At 45.6% G+C, this 24,336-nt stretch overlaps 1 protein-coding gene across 2 annotated transcripts in view; it reads right to left on the bottom strand.

Annotated features, from left to right (window-relative positions):
* LOC123756772 (uncharacterized) overlaps window positions 1-24,336 on the bottom strand; it is a 75,294-nt gene that overhangs the window by 17,135 nt on the left and 33,823 nt on the right. For both annotated transcript variants that reach the window (XR_011229715.1, XM_069331858.1), the window contains exons 5-7: window positions 17,858-18,038; window positions 7,632-7,788; window positions 6,499-6,631 (exon numbers count right to left, since the gene is read on the bottom strand). Coding sequence is in view for 1 of the 2 variants with exons in the window: in XM_069331858.1 (XP_069187959.1) it covers window positions 6,499-6,631; window positions 7,632-7,788; window positions 17,858-18,038 (471 nt within the window). In the remaining variant the exon portion in view is untranslated. The remainder of the gene's footprint in view (window positions 1-6,498; window positions 6,632-7,631; window positions 7,789-17,857; window positions 18,039-24,336) is intronic.

Raw genomic sequence — 24,336 nt, 5'->3', positions numbered from 1 at the left:
GAAATTTTGAGATCATTATATTTGCGCAGCTGGTGAAGATGGGCGTGACCATAGGGAGGGAAGGGATCAGGATGTAGATGGTCGGCACAGACCAACATCCTCAACATCCCGACATCATACTCCAACATTCACACAACATCCCGACATCATACTCCAACATTCACACATCATCCCGACATCATACTCCAACATTCACACAACATCCCGACATCATACTCCAACATTCACACAACATCCCGACATCATACTCCAACATTCACACAACATCCCGACAACATATCGGGCTGACAGCAACATTCAGACAACATATCTGGGCGACAGCAACATTCAGGCAACATCCCGACAACATATTTGACTGACCTCAACATTCAGATAACATTTCGGCAACATATTTGGTTGAAAGCAACATTCAGACAACATCCCGACAACATATCTAGTTGACATCAACATTCAGACACCATCCCGACAACATATCTAGTTGACATCAACATTCAGACAACATATCTAGTTGACATCAACATTCAGACAACATATCTGGGCGACAGCAACATTCAGACACCATCCCGACAACATGTCTAGTTGACATCAACATTCAGACACCATCCCGACAACATATCTAGTTGACATCAACATTCAGACAACATATCTAGTTGACATCAACATTCAGACAACATATCTGGGCGACAGCAACATTCAGACACCATCCCGACAACATGTCTAGTTGACATCAACATTCAGACACCATCCCGACAACATATCTAGTTGACATCAACATTCAGACAACATATCTAGTTGACATCATCATTCAGACAACATATCTGGGCGACAGCAACATTCAGACACCATCCCGACAACATGTCTAGTTGACATCAACATTCAGACAACATTTCGGCAACATAAAAATAAGAATCCTCCAAACACCCATAATTTTTTTATTCAACATTTTTCTCTTTTACTTTCTTATTATATTTTATTCTACCTTCTCCTCCTCCCCTCGTTACCTCCATCCATCCCATCACCCTCCCCCCCTTCCCCTCCCCCTCCCCTCCCCCTCGTAAGAACACGCAAGACTTTCTCGAATTAATCTGCCCGACACACACACACACACACACACACACACACACACACACACACACACACACACACACACACACACACACACACACACACACACACGCCACGCACACAGATCACATGGAGCAAGTCAAGGTTGATAATGCTTGGATTACTGGCTCTCCAGAGGAAAGATATATTTTCTTCAGGATGTGGGAGAGTGAGTTGGGGAGTGGTGTGGGAGGAAAGATGTGTGAAAGTAGGAGTGTGAGAGAGGGAGAGAAGAGCATATGCGAAGAACAGAGAGCAGAGAAGTAAGAGGGAAGTGAGAGAGAGAGAGAGAGAGACAGAGAGAGAGCGAGAGAGAGAGAGATGGAGAGCGTGTGAGAGAAGACCAGGGGAGAGCATAATAGAGAGGGAGAGTGATGGAGATAGGGGGGGGAAGGGAGTGAAGATGATTGTGCCTTTATCACAATCAATATCTACATAATTATCACCCATTATCATCCCGTTATTATCACTGCTAGCACTACCATACCAATACCACCAGCTGTGGTATTCACCACCACCACTGTACCGCCACACCCACCACCACCACAGCTACCACTCCCACCACCACAACCACCACAAGCACCACCACAACCATCGCAGCTGCCTCAGTGATTGCACCACACAGAATTATACACAACCGAATCAATGTAAACAATCTGGAACAATACAGTTTGGAATAAAATATTCCCATAAAAAGGAGTGTCAGGAGAATGCAGTGTACAAGAGTATATGTGGAAACCTCACGAGACTTCCCCGAGTGCCGTATATTCTCTTCTCCGAGGCGTGGGATCTTCACTAATACACCCCGAGGTAAAAAAAAATACAATTGACATCCTATTGTCTTTCCTTGACCAAATTAAAATAATTTTCATGGTTTTGGATACAATACAAATTTACATTTTGAAATATTTTGTAATATATTGTATATGATGATCAATGACCTCATAAGAGGAAAAACATATCGAGACAGTACATATATTGGAAGACAGACAGACAGACAGACAGACAGACAGACAGACAGACAGACAGACAGACAGACAGACAGACAGACAGACAGACAGACAGACAGGTAAGCCCCACCATGCCTAACGAGGAATATAACTGTCGCAATGGCATCGTTCATGCAAGGTTAGTGGTCAGCGTAATCCCCCTTATTAGTAAATGGAATGCTAATTACACATAAACTCAATTCCTCTCATTTAACAGCTGTCGGTCACAAATTTGAATTCTGGGACAAAGTTCAGGCTCCGCGGTCCCAGGTACGGCTCAAAACACATTTATGAAAGTGAAATGTTTTGTGGGGAACACCAATGTAAATATATATATATATGCCATATTTTAATTATAATGAATTGAGAGTTCTGGAATTTTAGAGGAAAAACTTATGTTTATATTAATTTAGTTCTGGTAAGCTTAATATATGTGTGGCAAATTTGCAAATATTATAATATAAGTTGCATTTTATGTTTTAAAATATACGGTACAGTTTTATTTTCAGGTCTATTGCAATTAATGCATATATAAATATGTAATTTATATTAATTATTGTAGCAGGTGTTTCGTTGGCTGTATTGTGTGTGTGTGTGTGTGTGTGTGTGTGTGTGTGTGTGTGTGTGTGTGTGTGTGTGTGTGTGTGTGTGTGTGTGTGTGTGCTTACCTAATTGTGCTTGCGGGGGTTGAGCTCTGGCTCTTTGGTCCCGCCTCTCAACCGTCAATCTACTAGTGTACAGATTCCTGAGCCTACTGGGCTCTATCATATCTACATTTGAAACTGTGTGTGGAGTCAGCCTCCACCACATCACTGCCTAATGCATTCCACCTGTTAACTACTCTGACACTGAAAAAGTTCTTTCTAACGTCCCTGTGGCTCATATAGGTACTCAGTCTCCACTTGTGTCCCCTTGTTCGCGTATCACCCGTGTTAAAACTTTATCCTTATCTATCCTGTGAATTCCTCTGAGAATTCTGTAGGTAGTGATCATGTCTCCTCTTACTCTTCTGTCTTCCATTGTCGTGAGGCGAATTTCCCGCAGCCTTTCCTCGTAACTCATGCCTCTTAGTTCTGGGACTAGCGTAGTGGCATACCTCTGAACTTTTCCCAGTTTCGTCTTGTGCTTAACAAGGTACGGTCTCCATGATGGGGCCGCATACTCCAGGATTGGTCTAACATATGTTGTGTACAAGGTTTGAATGATTCCTTACACAGGTTCCTGAAGGCTGTTCTGATGTTAGCCAGCTTCGCGTATGTCGCAGATGTAATTATTTGTATGTGGGCTTCAGGAGACAGGTTTGGTGTGATATCAACTCCTGGATCTTTCTCTCTATCCGTTTCATGAATTATTTCATTTCCCATTCGGTATCCTGTGTCTGATCTCCTGTTTCCACCGCCTAGTTTCATGACCTTGCATTTACTCGGGTTGAACTTTAGTAGCCATTTGTTGGACCATTCATTCAGTCTGTCTAGGTCATCTTGTAGCCTCCTACTATCATCCTCTGTTTTAATCCTCCTCATATTTTTTGCATCATCAGCAAAGATGAAAGGAACGATTCTATACCCTCTGGGAGATCATTTACATATATCGGAAACAGTATAGGTCCAATGACTGAACCCTGCGGGACTCCACTTGTGACGTCTCACCAATCTGAGGCCTCACCCCTCACAGTGACTCGCTGTCTTCTGTTGCTTTGGTACTCCCTTATCCAATGGAGTGCCTTCCCTTTCACTCCTGCCTGCATCTCCAGCTTTTTCACTAGCCTCTTGTGTGGTACTGTGTCAAAGGCTTTCTGGCAATTCAAAAATATGCAGTCTGTCCACCCCTCTCTCTCTCTTGCCTGATTTTTGTTGCCTGGTCGTAGAATTCAATTAATCCTGTGAGGCAGGACCATCCCTGAACCCATGTTGATGCTGTGTTACAAAGTTCTTTCGCTCCAGATGTTCCACTAGCTTTTTCGCACAATCTTTATCAGCTTGTGTGTGTGTGTATGTGTGTGTTTACTAGTTGTGTTTTTGCGGGGGTTGAGCTTTGCTCTTTCGGCCCGCCTCTCAACTGTCAATCAACTGTTTACTAACTACTAACTTACTAACTACTTTTTTTTTCCACACCACACACACACACACACACCCCAGGAAGCAGCCCGTGACAGCTGACTAACTCCCAGGTACCTATTTACTGCTAGGTAACAGGGGCACTTAGGGTGAAAGAAACTTTGCCCATTTGTTTCTGCCTCGTGCGGGAATCGAACCCGCGCCACAGAATTACGAGTCCTGCGCGCTATCCACCAGGCTACGAGGCCCCTCCACCAGGCTACGAGACCCCTCGCTGTGTGTGTGTGTGTGTGTGTGTGTGTGTGTGTGTGTGTGTGTGTGTGTGTGTGTGTGTGTGTGTGTGTGTGTGTGTGTGTGTGTGTGTGCGTGTGTGCGTGTGTGTGTGTTTGTGTGTGTGTGTGTGTGTGTGTGTGTGTGTGTGTGTGTGTGTGTGTTTTCTCTCCGTCTAGGTCTTTCTAGTTTTCTGAGGCATCAGCAAACGTTGATAGAAAGGCGTTTTTGCCCTCAGGGAGAGCATTCACATACATCAGAAATATCAATCTTTTAACTCCTGTCTCTTGGTAACCTCCCTCTACTTGTATGGTCCTTTTCCTCAATGAGATTCTAAGGTAAACCCTCAGGTAAACTCTTCCCTTCTGAGGAAGGGTTTACCTAGACCTACCTTAGGGTAAGTTAGTAAGGTAAGTTAGATCTTAGTAAGGTCTCTCTCTTATCCCAATCTCTCCAGTAGACTAGTTTATTGTTCACTATTTTGTTGAAATTTTTCTGTGACAGTTCAAAACAATGCCAGTCTGGCCGACCCTCTCTTTCCGGAGTGTTGTCGCGCTGTCAAATCCTTCAAGGTTTGTTAGACAGAACTGACGAGGATGTTGCGCTGTAAACACTCTCTACCAAATATTGTATTTATTCTGTGTTTTCTTAAACATTTTCTATGCCACTTTTTTCTAATACCTCGTGCTGTATAGTCATGTTGTTTGGTGATCTCTCCTGATAATTATCTTACTTCAGATTTGGGTGTGGAGCAGCGTGGGTTGGGTGTGCAGCAGCGTGGGTTGGGTGTGGAGCAGCGTGGGTTGGGTGTGGAGCGGCTTGGATTGGGTATTTGCGTAATCTGGTGACGTGTCCTGATTGATTCTCCACGTTTGTGCTCACCTCTCAACTGCCAATCAACCGGTGTACAGATTCCAATCAGATTGGGTGTACATATTTGTGTGTGTGTGTGTGTGTGTACTCACCTAATTGTGCTTGCGGGGGATGAGCTCTGGCTCATTGGTCCCGCCTCTCAACCGTCAATCAACAGGTATGGACTCCATGCTGGGGTTGCATACTCCAGGATTGGCCTGACACATGTGGTATACAAAGTTCTGAATGATTCCTTTCACAAGTTTCTGAATGCCGTTCTTATGTTGGCCAGCCTGGCATATGCCGCTGATATTATCCTCTTGATATGGGCTGCAGGGGACACGTCTGCAGTGTGTGTGTGTGTGTGTGTGTGTATCCTTGGGTTTGCCCATTTGAAGTAGCAGCTATACGTGTGGTAGTGAAATTTCCAAGTCTTTCTTATTATCCAGTGTCTGAGGCTCTCAGTAGCTGGTAATCACTAGTGTGATGTCTTCCCTCCGACAATCACAACATTTTGTCAAATCCTTTTATCGATTTTTTTTTTCTTACGACATATAATCTTCCGTAATACCACTCTTAATGGCCAGAGGTTTTGCTAAATATTTTGGTATATAGTTACAATGACTTTAAGTGTTTGAGCTCTGATACTGGCATTGCTGTAGTACTGTAGTTATCTCTGATGACAAATTAGCGTTTGTCGTTTAATTAGCGAGTTCGCACATTGACCTTAGGCTGTATTGGGTACATGACAAAATTTTGTATTCTATTTTATTTGACCTTAATCAAACTAGAATAAATATTTATTTATTCTAGTTTGTATTTTATTTTATTTTACCTTAATCTCATATTTGACCTTAAACCCAACACGATTACGGACAGTAACTACCTTCAGCGCCTGACAGGTCTCTGAGACCAGCTTGACCTCTAACTCAAGATAACTTCTGACACCAAGCTGAAGCTCTTTTTAAATTATATTTAACCTTAATCAGTTAATCATTACCCTCAGCTGACCGTTGATATTTCCTAATGAAGAATCACATTCGACCCCCTAATATATATGAACCTAAGCTAACCCCCTTGACCTAAGGTGACCTGTGAACTAAATTGACCACAGATGATCCCAAGTGACCTCAAATCCTAGATTTCCTTTAGCACCTAGTGACCAATGAGCCAAGCTGAACTTTGACCCCTGCTGACCCCTGACCCCAGGTGACCCCAAGACTCACCGTCGGCGGAAGTGGCGAGGCGGAGGTCGTCTGGGTACTGGTCAATGAGGCGCTTGATCAGGTCAATTTGTTCTATGGTGAGTTGAACGGCGTTGAGGCGCTGAGACTCACACGGCACATAGGAGACCCAGAACTGTGAGGAGGAGAGTAGTGTTAGTGGCACCAGCTGTGGCCAGGAGAGTAGTGTTAGTGGCACCAGCTGTGGGGAGGAGAGCAGTGTTAGTGGCGCCAGCTGTGGGGAGGAGAGTATATACTTACTCTGTATACTTACATACTCTGTATATACTTACTATAGATACTCCCATATACTTATATATAAAACGAGACAGAGAGAGAGAGAGAGAGATAGAAAGACAGAAAGGGACAGAGACAGACAGACAGACAGAAGTGTACGTGCCGCGCCACGAACACAATATTCGATCACAAATATTTTTCCTGCATCGCGACACAAACTTTTTATCCACTAACTGCCAGCTTTTGGTCTTATTGTCGCGTGTCTCAAACACATGAACGAACACTGTCTGTTTTGTTTCCTTGCTTGTCACTCATTGTCACCTTCACTCACCTGGGCATCTACCCTGCCCTCGTTGAGCCTGGTCAGGTCACCACGGCCACCTACACACCACCTAGACTCACCTGGGCACCTACCCTGCCCTCCTTGAGCCTGGGCAGGTCACCAAGACCACCTACACACCACCTAGACTCACCTGGGCACCTACCATGCCCTCCTTGAGCCTGGGCAGGTCACCAAGACCACCTACACACCACCTAGACTCACCTGGGCACCTACCCTGCCCTCCTTGAGCCTGGGCAGGTCGCCAAGACCACCTACACACCACCTAGACTCACCTGGGCACCTACCCTGCCCTCCTTGAGCCTGGGCAGGTCACCAAGACCACCTACACACCACCTAGACTCACCTGGGCACCTACCCTGCCCTCCTTGAGCCTGGGCAGGTCACCAAGACCACCTACACACCACCTAGACTCACCTGGGCACCTACCATGCCCTCCTTGAGCCTGGGCAGGTCACCAAGACCACCTACACACCACCTAGACTCACCTGGGCACCTACCATACCCTCCTTGAGCCTGGGCAGGTCACCAAGACCACCTACACACCACCTAGACTCACCTGGGCACCTACCATACCCTCCTTGAGCCTGGGCAGGTCGGTGTGGGACCAGGAGGAACGCGACCAAGGACGAAGCTTCTTGAGCTCGGCCGTGAAGTTGAAGCTGTGAAGTTTGTTGTGCATAAACTTCCTGATGTTCCACGGCAGGTCGTTGTGCCTGGGGGAGGAGGAGAGCCAGGTGAGGGCACACAATATGGCGACGAGGGGGGTGAGGGCACACAATATGGCGACGAGGGGGGTGAGGGCACACAATATGGCGACGAGGTGGGTGAGGGCACACAATATGGCGACGAGGGGAACGTAAGACCCGCTCCGAACACTGTATATATATATGCAGGGCGTTGGGATCGAATTCAGGTCCCTGGACTCCCACACAGGACACACACACACACACACACACACACACACACACACACACACACACACACACACACACACACACACACACACGTCACTCACACGTTCAATATCTCTGTCAACACAGACTCGACCAATGACCGCAGCCATGACCTGTCAACAACCAAGTCAGCCAATGGGAATTCGTGTCCATTTTGGCGTCACCTTGAACGACCTGGCCACCTTCACCGGTGTCCAATTGCACGAGGCTCTTACTCCCCCTGTCAGGGACTAATTTCCCTGAGTACACGGGTAGTGAGCCATGGTGCACTCCCTTGACCGAGGCCGTATTCTTTCTCAAAGGGTCTGGATGTCGTCTTCCCCATCACCCAAGTATCCCCCCATCACCCAAGTATCCCCCCATCACCCAAGTATCCCCCCCATCACCCAAGTATCCCCCCTATCACCCAAGGATGGCCCTATCACCCAAGTACCCCCTCCCCCATCACCCTTCAGAAATACAACGTTTTAGTGGGCAGAATACACCAGGGATTCAAAAGTATTCTGTCAGCTTTCCCAAAACTAAATTGTCGAATACACCATGTGTCAAATTTTCTCCCCCATTTACTGTGTGATTCTTCTCCGCGACCTTCTCTCCTTATCATCCGCACTCATCTCAATTATCTCCCCCTCCCTCTCTCTCCCTTTTCTCACCCCTCCCACTTCTCACCCCTCCCATTTAACCCCCCCCCCTCCCCCACTTCCCATGTAGAAAACAAAAGCAAACTTCTGTCCACTTCCTCAGAATTTAGACTTTTGACAACGGTGTGTTTTCACTCTCGTCCTCATCAGAATCTTTTGGGGAATTTTTGCTTAGCTCGTGGACCTGGTCCAGATTAACAAGGTCTCTCTTGGTGAAGCAGGATGGTCCCTGGTGAAGCAGGATGGTCCCTGGTGAAGCTGGATGGTCCCTGGTGAAGCTGGATGGTCCCTGGTGAAGCAGAATGGTCCCCTGGTGAAGCAGGATGGTCCCTGGTGAAGCAGGGTGGTCCCTGGTGAGGCAGGATGGTCTCTGGTGAAGCAGGATGGTCCCCTGGTGAAGCAGGATGGTCCCTGGTGAAGCAAGATGGTCCCTGGTGAAGCAGAATGGTCCCCTGGTGAAGCAGGATGGTCCCTGGTGAAGCAGGGTGGTCCCTGGTGAAGCAGGATGGTCCCTGGTGAGGCAGGATGGTCTCTGGTGAAGCAGGATGGTCCCCTGGTGAAGCAGGATGGTCCCTGGTGAGGCAGGATGGTCTCTGGTGAAGCAGGATGGTCCCCTGGTGAAGCAGGATGGTCCCTGGTGAAGCAGGATGGTCCCTGCTGAAGTAGGATGGTCCCTGGTGAAGCAAGATGGTCCCCTGGTGAAGCAGGATGGTCCCTGGTGAAGCAGGATGGTCCCTGGTGAAGCAGGGTGGTCCCTGGTGAAGTAGGATGGTCCCTGGTGAAGCAGGATGGTCCCTGGTGAAGCAGGATGGTCCCTGGTGAAGCAGGATGGTCCCTGGTGAAGTAGGATGGTCCCTGGTGAAGAAGGATGGTCCCCTGGTGAAGCAGGATGGTCCCTGGTGAAGCAGGATGGTCCCTGGTGAAGTAGGATGGTCCCTGGTGAAGCAGGATGGTCCCCTGGTGAAGCAGGATGGTCCCTGGTGAAGCAGGATGGTCCCTGGTGAAGCAAGGTGGTCCCTGTTGAAGCAGGATGGTACCTGGTGACGCAGGATATTCCCTGGTGAAGCAGGATGGTCCCTGGTAAAGCAGGATGGTCCCTGGTGAAGCAGGATGGTCCCTGGTGAAGCAGGATGGTCCCTGGTGACGCAGGATGGTCCCTGGTGAAGCAGGGTGGTCCCTGGTGAGGCAGGATGGTCTCTGGTGAAGCAGGATGGTCCCATGGTGAAGCAGGATGGTCCCTGGTGAGGCAGGATGGTCTCTGGTGAAGCAGGATGGTCCCCTGGTGAAGCAGGATGGTCCCTGGTGAAGCAGGATGGTCCCTGCTGAAGTAGGATGGTCCCTGGTGAAGCAAGATGGTCCCCTGGTGAAGCAGGATGGTCCCTGGTGAAGCAGGATGGTCCCTGGTGAAGCAGGGTGGTCCCTGGTGAAGTAGGATGGTCCCTGGTGAAGCAGGATGGTCCCTGATGAAGCAGGATGGTCCCTGGTGAAGCAGGATGGTCCCTGGTGAAGTAGGATGGTCCCTGGTGAAGAAGGATGGTCCCCTGGTGAAGCAGGATGGTCCCTGGTGAAGCAGGATGGTCCCTGGTGAAGTAGGATGGTCCCTGGTGAAGCAGGATGGTCCCCTGGTGAAGCAGGATGGTCCCTGGTGAAGCAGGATGGTCCCTGGTGAAGCAGGGTGGTCCCTGTTGAAGCAGGATGGTACCTGGTGACGCAGGATATTCCCTGGTGAAGCAGGATGGTCCCTGGTAAAGCAGGATGGTCCCTGGTGAAGCAGGATGGTCCCTGGTGAAGCAGGATGGTCCCTGGTGACGCAGGATGGTCCCTGGTGAAGCAAGATGGTCCCTGGTGAAGCAGGATGGTCCCTGGTGAAGCAGGATGGTCCCTGGTGACGGAGGATGGTCCCTGGTGAAGCAGGATGGTCCCTGGTGAAGCAGGATGGTCCCTGGTGAAGCAGGATGGTCCCTGGTGACGGAGGATGGTCCCTGGTGAAGCAGGATGGTCCCTGGTGAAGCAGGATGGTCCCTGGTGAAGCAGGATGGTCCCTGGTGACGGAGGATGGTCCCTGGTGACGGAGGATGGTCCCTGGTGAAGCAGGATGGTCCCTGGTGAAGCAGGATGGTCCCTGGTGAAGCAGGATGGTCCCTGGTGAAGCAGGATGGTCCCTGGTGAAGCAGGATGGTCCCTGGTGAAGCAGGATGGTCCCTGGTGAAGCAGGATGGTCCCTGGTGAAGCAGGATGGTCCCTGGTGACGCAGGATGGTCCCTGGTGAAGCAGGATGGTCCCTGGTAAAGGTAGGACCTTTCCTGTCCTCTCTATCCACATTCGCGACTACATTTTGATCTTGGGTTCCCCTTTACACTGCCCTTTTACGTCCCTCACCTCCCTCCATCAATTTACTGCCCCTTTCTTCCTACCCTTTCACTCTATTTCCCAATTCCCTCCCTACATGAAACTCCATCTCAATTCTCTTGCCTCCAACACACTCTCTCTCTCTCTCTCTCTCTCTCTCTCTCTCTCTCTCTCTCTCTCTCTCTCTCTCTCTCTCTCTCTCTCTCTCTCTCTCTCTCTCTCTCTCTCTCTCCCTCCCCCCTATCAACATCTCTACCTTCTACACCACTGAGGTCCATTTGAGTTTACCTTTATTCGTTGTGATCTTGCCTGGTATACTCCTCCTGAGGTTACCTTCCGCCTTTAGTCTCTCCTGCGGTATCCCATTTGGTTAAACTGAGTATACCTTCCATCGTTGTCGTCTTGACCGACTGTGGTTAAGGAGTTTACCTCTCGTGGGTGTCGTTTCACGTGGTTTATCTTTGGTTGGTGCCTTTAAAAATCACATTAATTGTTAGGTAGGAGTTCAACAGAATAATTTAAGCTTCGCTTGTTCTCTTGGCCTCTCGTTATTACATTTTTGTGTGTACCTTAGTCTACGGAATTACCCGAAGTTTCCCGTAGTTTACGCCCATTTCAAGTAATTCTTTACGTCCATTTGCAGTATTTTACATCGGTTTATAGAAGTTTACCCCCGCTTAAACCACTTAACATTACGTACGTTCTAATATTTGAGCGTTCTGACATTACTATGTTCGATTACACGTTCTTACATACGTGTATTCGCCTACGGTTCGTTCTAACCAATACGACCACAGTGGACCCATACAAGCTGCTGATTTTTTTGCAAACTTGGAAAGGTAAAGTCCCCTCCCTGTCGCACCTCACCTCATTAACGGCACCCCTTCTCCCCACTCCCCACCCCCTTTAATGGTCACAGCTATTACAACTCCCCCACCCCCCACCAACTCTTAATTCTCCCCACCAACACCACCGTGGTTCTATTGCAGGCTATCGTAAGGTGAAGGGGAGAGGGGGAGAGAGAGAGAGAGAGAGAGAGAGAGAGAGAGAGAGAGAGAGAGAGAGAGAGAGAGAGAGAGAGAGAGAGAGAGAGAGAGAGAGAGAGAGAGAGAGAGAGAAGGAGAAAGAGGGGGAGAGGGACCAGGTGTGTGAGGGGGGGGGGTCACCAGTGGCTGGACCAAAGTGGTGTGTCGGTCGTAAAGCTCAAATTTACTTTATATTCCGCTGTTTCGCGTTTCACATCCAATTACTCTGGCAAACTCGACCGCAAAATCCAATTCACCACAATTATTTCCAGTAATGGGAGCACGTGATCATACCGCTGCTGATACAGGTATCTGGCCTCCACTCCTTCCTCTACTCCTTCAACTCCTCCTTCAATTGTCCAGTGTTCTCCTGGTGTCCTGCGGTGGATGGGAGGCACTACTGACAAACACGGCCATCTTCGTTACCAGCCCTCCCCCCGCCACCAGCCCTCCCCTGCCGCCAGCCCTTCCCTGCCAGTCCTTCCCCGCCGCCAGCCCTCCCCCGCCACCAGCCCTCCCCGCTCCTGGTACAAGACAGATATTTACATAACCTTCCTGTGTGTGCAGTATTAAGTGACCAGATTGCAACCATCTCTCCTTGTCCCCCCTCCCCCCCATCCTTGTTATCCCTCTCCCTCTGTTCCCACCCTAGTTCTTCCTCTCTCTCCTGGCCTCGTATTTCCTCACCTTGCCATGCCCCCCCGTTCCATCCGGCTTTCTTATATTGCCATATACCTACATGCTTCCATCTTGCAGCACTGAGAGGAAAGCAGGCCAGCTGATGATGAAAGTTGCCTCATTAGGGAAGGCGAGGGGTGACCTCATCACCATCTGTGGACCTGTTTATGGGCAGAGATACGTAGGCGTATCCCGGAAGGGGAGGGGGAAGGTAAGGGAGTTGGGACAGGGGATTGGGGGGTAAGGTAGCCGTGTTGAGACACAAACAGTGAGGGAGATTGAGAGAGAGACTGAGAGAGAGTGAGAGGTGCAGGAGAAAGGGAGAGAAGGACGAACTAGATTCAACAAAAGGACAGTCAAGCAGACAGACAGACAGACAGACGTGGAGAGAACACTGAGGGAGGGATGCAAAACTTTTTAGGCACAGGTTTAATAACACCACAAAATATATGTTGCTCACGAGGGGGAAAGTTTTAAAAAACTCTCACAATAATTTGTTCGTCGACCAGGTGCAGACACACACACACACACACACACACACACACACACACACACACACACACACACACACACACACACACAGACAACTCGTATAGTTGTGAGCAGTTATAGGAGTTATACTCTGCTATAGTTATAGCAGAGACACAGAGGCTGAGGCAAGAGACTAGCGGCAGGAACTTGAGGAGACAAGAGATGAGTGGCCGCACAGAATGCCACCCTCGACCCTAAAGAAAGCTGCAGAAATGCTGTGCAAGCCACTTAACGATCCCCCAAAGCATCAGTGAAGACTACCTGCCATGCAGCTGGAAGTAGGCCCATTACAGCATACAGTAAATCAATTGGAGATGATAATAGTTGAAAACGAACCCAAACCTCCTCGATTCTCTATCTTCCCACGTATGATTTGCTCATCATATCTTCAACCACATTATTGTCTCTCATCGTCTGCAAATATCTACTAGACATTGATCCAGATAAGTGCAACATAGTGAGGATAGAGGAAGAGAAATATGGACACCAAAAGAGCAATACGTAATAAAAGGCGAACTCCACCAAGATCAATGAGATAGAAATACCCTCGAAGAGTCATAACACTCAATGTTTCTTCGACGGCAAAACACGTCTAATAGAATCTCTCACCAGCAGGATATATTAAGCTGGCGAGCATTAGGACAGCCTTCTTCAGGCTGTCCTAATGCCTTCACGAGTCTAAACACCGATCAAATGTTTCGTGGTTTAATAAGGTCCGCTCGTTGTTTGATCAATTTGCTTTCATTCTGTTCCAGAATATCTGATGGTGGTTCATGATCATGGTTCATGATCATGGTTCATGATCATGGTTCATGATCATGGTTCATGATCATGGTTCATGATCATGGTTCATGATCATGGTTCATGATCATGGTTCATGATCATGGTTCATGATCATGGTTCATGATCATGGTTCATGATCATGGTTCATGATCATGGTTCATGATCATGGTTCATGATCATGGTTCATGATCATGGTTCCTCATCATGGTTTATGATAAAAAAAATTGATGGATATTCGGTTCGAAATAAGGCAAATGTGTTATAAACAATCTATTCCATTACCAAAAAAAATCGGAATAGATCACAATAAATGACAAGAGACAAACTAATACACCGCAGTCTTGGCCTGGTATACCAGGTATACTTGGATTGTGGTATACCCTCCTGGTATACCACAATCTTCCTTAAAATTGCCGTCGGAGTTTCTGAAGACTGAAGGAGGTAAAGGACGAAGAAAAGGAACACGTCTTCCTTGGCCGGTGATTTATTTTCCGTTGTGTCATTATATACATCTTTCACCCCTTTCCCTCCTCCCCCTTGCCTTTCCTCCGAAGGAGTCTCAGCCTACCATCTGTCAGCGTTACGACAGGCGGGGGATTTACGATGTTGCAGTCACGCTATGCAACTAAATTCTTTCCATTGCCCCATCTTGCACAAACTCAACACGCTGCCTTGAAAAGGGAACCCTCTAATCCTTCTAGCGACCCCTTATTTCTTGCGTCCCGCCTTTAAGGTAGGTGCTCTCTCTCTCTCTCTCTCTCTCTCTCTCTCTCTCTCTCTCTCTCTCTCTCTCTCTCTCTCTCTCTCTCTCTCTCTCTCCTTTGATCCCTTACCTTCCCCTAACACACACTTACATTTCCCTTCTTCACCCTACCTTTGACGGTGTATCCCTACCCACACTGCCCCTACCCACACTGCCCCTACCCACACTGCCCCTACCCACACTGCCCCTACCCACACTGCCCCTACCCACACTGCCCCTATCCACACTGCCCCTACCCACACTGCCCCTACCCACACTGCCCCTACCCACACTGTTCCTGCCTCATTTACATAAAGCCGCTCGCCGCGTAGTTCATGTTTTCATTAATTATATGACGATGAGAATTCACGGACCGTAAGTGTTAATTATTTTGTAAACAGTTGGTAATATATTTACGTTATTTTGGTGAGTGAGTGAAAAATTCCTGGCTGGGTAAATATATTGCGGCATATTGCCGTTGACGCAGGTGTTGACGCGGGTGTTGACGCAGAAGTTGACGCAGAAGTTGACGCAGGAGTTGATGTTGGTGCTACTCTCGCTAACGTTGGTGGGAGTAGCTAGCTATCCCCCTCCCTCACCGCTCTCCCTCATCAACCTCATGCCCACCCCCTCCCCTTTCTCCTCTCACCTACCCTTCCCTCTCTCTCCCTCACGTGCCCCCCCCCTCTCACACGCCCTGCGCCCCCTCATCACAGCACTAACAAGGCAGTTGGTATGCGGCGCCAGGAACCACCCGCCCCTTCCTTCAGTCAAACTAAGGCGCGCGGACAGCAAGAAAACGAGAATATTTTTTTCGTATACTAAAGCTTTCAAAAGAAAGACCAAAAAGTGCACCTTATTATTAAATTTTATTTTCTTGGTGTTTGACCTTGATGAATGGAGGAATTTATGGACTTTTGTATGTACTTAAATATTTTTTTATGTATATTTTTAGTCACTCCATACCTGGAGTGCGCTAGTTATTCCACACCTGGAGTGCACTAGTTAGTCCAGACCTGGAGTACACAAGTTAGTCTACACCTAGAGGACACTAGTCAGCTCACACCTGGAGGACACTAGTCAGTCCACACCTGGAGTACATTAGTCAGCCCACACCTATAGTACACTAGTTAGCCCACACCTGTAGTTCACTATACACCCCACATCTGCAGTACACTATACACCCCACACCTGGAGTACACTATATACCCCACACCTGGAGTACACTATACACCCCACACATGCAGTACACAATACATCCCACATCTGCAGTACACTATACACCCCACACCTGGAATATACTATACACACCAAACTTGTAGTACACTATACACCCCACACGTGTAGCACACTATACATCCCACACCTGAAGCACACTATACACTCCACACCTGCAGAACACTATACACTTTACACACACACACACACTCCACAAGGGCGTCAATGATTCGGAGCAAGACAGAGACAACCAACTCAAGGAAGCAAGACTTCCCACACCACAACTTTAGTCCTTCAAGAAACAGACTTTGAGAGCATACCAGGAAAGTTATCAAGTTCCTGAAGGAACTGTTGGGTTATCAAGTTATATGGGTTACTACCTGTTGGGGTATCAAGTTACTCGGGTTACTACCTGAAGGGTTATCAAGTTCCTGAAGGAACTTGATAACCCAATAGGCAGTCATCAGTGCATAAACCTTTATAAACAAAAAAATATTTGAGCTTGAATGTAATTTTGAACTTCAAGAATTGCAACTTGATACAGTAACCGATAAGTACGTATTTAAATATTGCGATATTATAGAGTAATTATGAAATCAAATATCGATATCTCGACCTCAGACTCAGCTATAAGGACTTGAAGGGATCAGGCACAGAATAAACAACTAAGCATTGAATACGTAACGAGAAAAACAATAAACACTGTTTAAATCAGATCAAACACCCTTACCAATCAAGCAACATTTGAGTTTGGAGCTTTTGAAGTGGTAAGCGAGAGAGAGAGAGAGAGAGAGAGAGAGAGAGAGAGAGAGAGAGAGAGAGAGAGAGAGAGAGAGAGAGAGAGAGAGAGAGAGAGAGAGAGAGAGAGCGAGAGAGAGAGCAACAAGCGACTTGAAAGACCCCACCTTCGTCTGTTAATCTGACATCTTCAAGACGCGTGGTGAGTGGGTGTAAGACAAGACCCAGGATCCGACAGCAAGCTCCCTTTAGTTTTAAAGTTTCGTTGTCACAGCCAGCAGCAGCAGCAGCAGCAGCAGCAGTGAGGTGCTCCTTCTCCTCCCATTCCTGGCCCCCACGACCGCAGGAAAGTGTTTTTCACCATTCCAGTTCACCCCCCTTGACCAAACCTGTGTTGTGGTACCCATGCTGGCTTAGCACCTTTCGGTAAACATTCACTCGTCCGCACCAGGGAGAGAGAGAGAGAGAGAGAGAGAGAGAGAGAGAGAGAGAGAGAGAGAGAGAGAGAGAGAGAGAGAGAGAGAGAGAGAGAGAGAGAGAGAGAGAGAGAGAAAGAGAAAGAGAGAGAGTATGGAAATAAAAGTTCGTTTCTGATGTACTGGAAGCACCAGAAGAGAGTTGTCTTGATGTTTTAAGAACTATTTTGTCTGCTTGACACATTTATATATATATATATATATATATATATATATATATATATATATATATATATATATATATATATATATATATATATATATATATATATATATATATATAAAGTTTGATAATAAAACATGTAACTATCCAACAATGCACTTGGACAAGAGGGAAAACATTGAATAAACAGTCCAGTTGAAGCAAGTTGTTGGGTCTTTTCCTGTTGTATTTTCGAACTAGTATATATATATATATATTTTTACTTTGTAATTTGTAGATAATGTTCATTTAGATTTTATTAGTCATTTTTAAAAATGGCTATTAATTGATATAAATTATTAACTATTTATTAATCAATTTAGGTAATCTTGCTGTGTGATGTGTTGTTTATTTTGTCGCCCGTGACACGCTCCGTGACACCTCCGTGACAGGACAATGACACCCACCGTGACAGGACTGTGACACGCCCTGAGGTCCATACTCACCCGTCGACTAGCGGGGAGTCCTTGAGAAAGGTGGTAGCGACGTTGAGTCTGTCGGCGAGGCCAGCGTTGGGGTCGACCCTGAGGGCTAGGGGCACGGTCACGCCCACGCCGCCCACGCCCGCCAGCACCAGCACCAGACACAGGCCCCCCCACACGTGGGCCGGCACCTCCACGCCCCCTCCTGCAGCAGAACGATATCATGTTGGACTTCATTATGACACACGTGGGGTGAACCTTCCTTCCTTCCTTCCTTCCTTCCTTCCTTCCTTCCTTCCTTCCTTCCTTCCTTCCTTCCTTCCTTCCTACCTTCCTCCCTCAGGGTGCAGTGTTAAATCCCTCAAGATCACTCAATTACCCAGTTCATTATGTCCGCCTCCCTAGAGAGGATTATACAGGATTTATGAGACAATACTCTTCCAGGCTCAAGCTTTTAAGCCCCCAGTGGGGGGGGGGTTGGGGGAGGCAGGGGGGGGATATATCCCATCTGAAGCCCAGGGAGGGGGGGGGTATATCCCATCTGAAGCCCAGGAGGGGGGGAGGGTATATCCCATCTGAAGCCCAGGGGGGAGGGTATATCCCATGTGAAGCCTCTAAGCCACGGGGGAGTATATCAGAGCCCTGGAAGAGTATTGTCTCGTAAATCCTGTATAATCCTCTCTAGGGAGGCAAACATAATGAACTAGGTAATTGAGTGATCTTGAGGGATTTAACGCTACACCCTGAGGGAGGGAGAGAGGGAGGGAGGGATAGGGAGGGAGGAAGGAGAGAGGAAGGAAGAGAGAAGGAAGTTATGAAGTAGTGAATGAAGGAAGCAATGGAGGAAGACAAGACGGTAGAAATTAATGAAGCAAAGAAAACTGAAAGGAAAATGAAACTATTAAATATGGAAAATAAGACAAGTCGATAGAGAGACAGACAGACAGACACAGATAAAAAACTTCCCAGACATAATATCTCTCAAGAAAGGTGAAACAAAATGAGAACCTCTGCTTGAAAATCATATTATCAGAGCTCTTTCTTTAACTAATTAAACTTTCAGAAATCAGTATCACCGTTCTATGTTGCTCGACACTGCACACCTTTTAAATTATTGCTCCCTCTGTTGGGGGAATCTGAGTGGTTCGTCGAATGTGAATTGCTTCCTCCGCTGGGGACTTGAGTGAGTGAGCTGGCGATTATTGATTACATAATCGACTTGAGAATGGTCCAGGACGGACCGAAACGTCGTCGTCCCTTCACCTTCTAGTGTGTGGTCTGGTCAACAGTGAGCTGGCGTTATCTGGGATGACGCAATGTAGGTAAGATTTGTATATGGAATGAACATAATAGCTGGCAAAATGAACGAATCTACCTGACGCCTATTGCTCGAGACGAAGCACCTTCCATCTATATTTACAACTTCCGAATCTTTCCAATGAAGTGCCAACTTTGTATCTATAAGGTATACATAATGATAATTGGTAACTTGTTACATAGATCTCCAATCCTATGTCCATAGGATTTACCAATTAATTTGCTAAATACAAACTTATTTTTATATTTGAAATTGTTTCTTGTTCCATCCTTTTGTTGTTTTGTTGATAATGTAAACCTATTTCTTACTCTATCTTCATATGACAGGTTCCTAGTGCTCGGGTCCAATCACTTGGGCTGGACGATAGAGCGACGGTCTCGCTTCATGCAGGTCGGCGTTCAATCCCCGACCGTCCTTGTGCCCGGGATTAACTTACTCTTCCTTTTTCTAATACTCTTACTTTCAAAGGAATTTACTTCCATTCCATAGAACGAGGGTCGAAACTGTTCTAGATAACGCAAGCGGCGTTTCGCAAAAGCTAAAACAAACGCTTCTTGACATGAATCCAAGATTGAATTTTAAGATGGGAATCCAAATGCCATATTGGCTTTAGTTAGAATACCTATGCATTATTTCCTAGCTCTAGATCCCTGATAATCATGACTTTTAAATTGATTACACAATCACTCAGCTTATTCCAAAGCTTAGATTAGAAATCTTCATTTGTTAGTACTAAACTTCAACTTCATTTGAAAAAGTGGGGCAGCAATAATTTTTAATTTCAAAGGGAAGGTATTCTTTTTTTATCTTTAATGAGATGGAAGTTGTAATCTCTCTCTCTCTCTCTCTCTCTCTCTCTCTCTCTCTCTCTCTCTCTCTCTCTCTCTCTCTCTGTCTCTGTCTCTCTCTCTCTCTCTCTCTCTCTCTCTCTCTCTCTCTCTCTCTCTCTCTCTCTCTCTCTCCCACAGCCCTCCCCAAGCAGTCATTGTGTAAATTAGCCAGGAGCCTCGAGCCTCTTCCAGCCGGTAGAAGCACTTTGGCCCTGAATGTAAACAAGCTATTTTCTGCAAGAGTGACCTAAATGATGTCCATGGCCTTTGAGGCGGGATCCAGAGTCACGCAGGGGTCAAGGGTCACCTAGGCAGGGCTTCAGGACCTAGGAGTCGTCCAGAGGTCACTCTGGTACACATTGAGGTCCATGGCCATTGAAGTATTAAATTTCTTTTAAACATTTTAAACAAATTCGATAAACATTTTCAGGAAAAAAAAATCCAAAATTGCGATTTCCCGGTAAATCCCGGAAAATCCCACGCGATCTAACCGGAAACGCGACTCGTCCGCTATCCAGCGAGACCAGTCAAAAGTTCCACTAAATTCGTGAATTAAAAATCAATTAATCAGCATTAGGACAGCGCGAATTTAATTTTCGCTTTACAAGCGGTCCCAAAAAAATCTATGATATCTGCCGTAAAAAAAATTCTTATCTCACACTCAACGAAAAATAAAGATTAGTATTATGGAAAATTTAAGACCAGTTAATATATTAAATATTTAACATATTCAACGGCCTAAAGACTGATGGATTCGTCAATTTATATTTTTCTTAAAAATGGCTGTAAATTTGCCTAAACATTTGCATACAACATAAATTCACTAATATTAATCAAAGGATAAACTTGGGATTAAACATTTGAAAACAGTCAAAATACTGTCATCTTATACATAAATCATCACAAATACAGTCGAATCCGATACATAAACAGTCAACAGTCTCCCTGTTCGAGATCAGGATTGGAACACCTGCTGAATGTACATTAATTATGTTTTAATAAGGGATTGCAAGCAACAAACTCACACACACACACACACACACACACACACACACACACACACACACACACACACAGCTAAGCAGGGGCCCCACTCGATCCCTGTGAGGTACCGAAGCCTGGCTTGGGTAATACTGGGTTATTTATGCCCTCGGAGCCAAGTTGGGTAACTCACACAACTCGGGAAATTTTGCTGTCGGTTTAGACCGCAATATCCTGATAAGAACCGGTTTGAAGTGTTTTAATTTTGTGCGAATCTTCCGCCTCATATATAGATGGAGAGATGTTCGAAATTTTACTAAATGAGGGTTTAGAAGCCAGATGAATCATCGAATCTTCACTTGACTTTTCAACTTTGCGGCTACTTATGGTTGAGAAAGTTTCAGCTATGCACTCAGACGGAACTTCCAGGCAGCTATGATCCTGATGGCTCAGCAACTCGCCCTCTCAACTAATACATTGCGGTTTGAACGTTTTGGCCACCAACGTTAAAAATGCAACCTTCTATGAAAAGTAATGGCTCATAAATACTAACGTTTTCTACCCATTAGAGTCATTGGTTGGGTGGGTTGTTTGGGTTCGTTCATTTATGGTCAAGCTTTGAGTTTGGACTTTATACTTAGAGGCAAATCAAGAGAACGGGCTGAGCTGGGCTCAGAATTTTATAAAACAAAACGAAAATGTTTGAATTAACTAATTCTAGGCCTAACTATAGGCACAATTATAATTTACAATAATATTATATTACAATAATATTCCCCTCTAGAAGGGGAAAGTTGTCCCATCCCATTAGACGGGTGAGATGGGACAGCTGTCAATCCCTGACAACTCATGCTTGGGTTGGGAGTCGTGGAATTGACTTTAACCCGACTGAATACTTTGATACAGCTTCATACGTTGACACAGCTGCAGAATTTTACCCAACTATTGACTTCGATTCAAATACTGACTTTGACCCAGCTCCATACTTTGGTCGAGCTGCATATTTTAACCCAGCTACGGATTTTGACCCAACTATATACTTTGAACACAAAAACATACTTTACTCCAATCGAAGACTTTTACCTAGCTGCATTCATTCCCCCCCCCCCTCGTCCCATCCCAAAACCTTATTCTGATCCCTTCCTAGTGCTATATAGACGTAATAGCTTGATGCTTTCTTCAAATAGTTCTCTTCCTCTTCCCATCTGCAGACGTTTAACCCAAAGCTCAAATTTAACAATTCACTCATCACAGAGACACTATTCGTTCAACCCATAAAATACAGGAGTTCGTGTCCATCCGGGCCATAACGAAGATTTATATATATAACTTCTTCGACGGAAGAAAAAAACTTTCCGTGCCCGGAGCATCTATCAGTCCACTGACGATCAACAAAAGTAATGAACACTCCTCGTGAAACCGAATTACCGTTACCCACAACGTTCATCCCAAAATAAAAATAATTAATTCATCAACAAACACAGTATATGCAAACTAATTCATCAACACAGAATATGCAAATTAATTCATCAACACAGTATATACAAATTTAAGCCTCTAACTCTCATGCCTGAGGCTTATATGATAAACAATATTACCCCAAAAATAGGAATATTATATTAAATAGGAATATTAAAAATATTATTAAAAATAGGAATATTAAACTCACAATTATTACCGACACGCTGATAACGTTCCAGTGAAATACTGCATTGTATGCGCTTTAATTAAGCTGATTATGTACAAAACGTTTATTATTGTCACTTTTAATGACATTATATAGCTATTCATTTAACTATTATTATTATTATTGCACAAAGAAATCACAATAACGGGAAATATCAATGAGAAATTCAGAGTCATGAAGAGGATTCGAACCTACACTCTATATTGTACCAAAGTGTTCACGGGTAATGTGTGAAACCTTTATTTGGTATCAGGTCGCTGTCTGAGGACCCCTAGACAGACATAAAACAGAAAGACAAACGGAAATATAGAAGAACGATATAATTAAAATATATGAGGAAGAAGACCCACCAGATTAAACCCAACAATACCACAACCCGTTAGAAAAGCAGAAGAAACCTATGATTTCAAAATAAACATCACAAAAATGACGAAGAAGAAGGAAGAGATCCCTAAAAAAGATTTGCAATTCGTGGCAAAATCAAATAAAAATAATGAAATAGAACTCAACAACAGCGTAAAGTCTACGGACCCATCCCGTAGCATTTCACTAACTTTTTTTTTCGCTTCTACGCAGAGGTGTTATTAATCGGAGACCCCCGGGAGATGGATCCTAGATCCATCACATCTCAGTCCGTTTCTGTCTTTGGTCGACCCTTATCAACAAGTCCGTATCAAAGAGAATCCCAAGCCGTCCTGCTTACGATTCGCTCTTGGCAGCATCTCTTTATTAAAGATAGTCCTCTGTCAACCCGATTTTGTATATTTTTCACCCCTGTCAGCATGTTATCATCATTTACGTCACACGTCAACATGATTTTTCGGTCATTGAGGCCCTCTGTCAACATATTTTTGTCAATGTCATCCCCGGCCAACATATTGTTGTCATTCACACTCCCTCTCTACAAGGGCTCTCCAACGAGCCCTTTCTAGCACATCGGTCATCGCCAACCACTGCCAACATAACTCTGTCATGTTACGGTGGCTGCCAACATGTTACGTGATGAGTTGGCAGCCATAACGTGATGAGTTGGCAGCCAAAACGTGACAATTTATACGTGATGGCTCGTTGTCACTTCTGTCAATTATCAGACCCCTTAGATACAATAAAAAAATGAAGGTAGGATCACACAAACAGACTGACAGAGAATATCAGATGTAACACCATCAACATTTCTAGTTCCAACAACAACAGAATTTTAATTAAAAAAAAATTATATTAATACAGAGGTCAGTGAACCTGACATAATTATATTTGCTGTTCAGAGCTCAAATTTACCGCATCGTCCGGAGAACCAATCAAAAGTTCACATACCATTCCTGGGGATCTATAACACTAAAAGCAATTTATATATATATATACCAATTTCAGCTACATTCATTCCCATTGTCTCCAGTAAATTCTATGTATATCTTGAATTCTAATGGTTTCCATCATCTCGACCAATTTTGTTAAACCATGTGTGTGTGTATTCACCTAGTTGTATTCACCTAGTTGTATTCACCTAGTTATGCTTGCGGGGGTTGAGCTCTGCTCTTTCTGCCCGCCTCTTAAGTGTCAATCAACTGTTACTAACTACTAACTAAATTTTTTGTTCATATACACACACACCCAGTAAGCAGCCCGTAACAGCTGTCTAACTCCCAGGTACCTATTTACTGCTGGGTAACAGGGGGCATCAGGGTTA

Source organism: Procambarus clarkii, chromosome 26 (genome assembly GCF_040958095.1).
Source record: "Procambarus clarkii isolate CNS0578487 chromosome 26, FALCON_Pclarkii_2.0, whole genome shotgun sequence".
Classification (NCBI taxonomy): Eukaryota; Metazoa; Arthropoda; class Malacostraca; order Decapoda; family Cambaridae; genus Procambarus; species Procambarus clarkii.
This window is presented reverse-complemented; position numbering and strand designations above follow the sequence as displayed.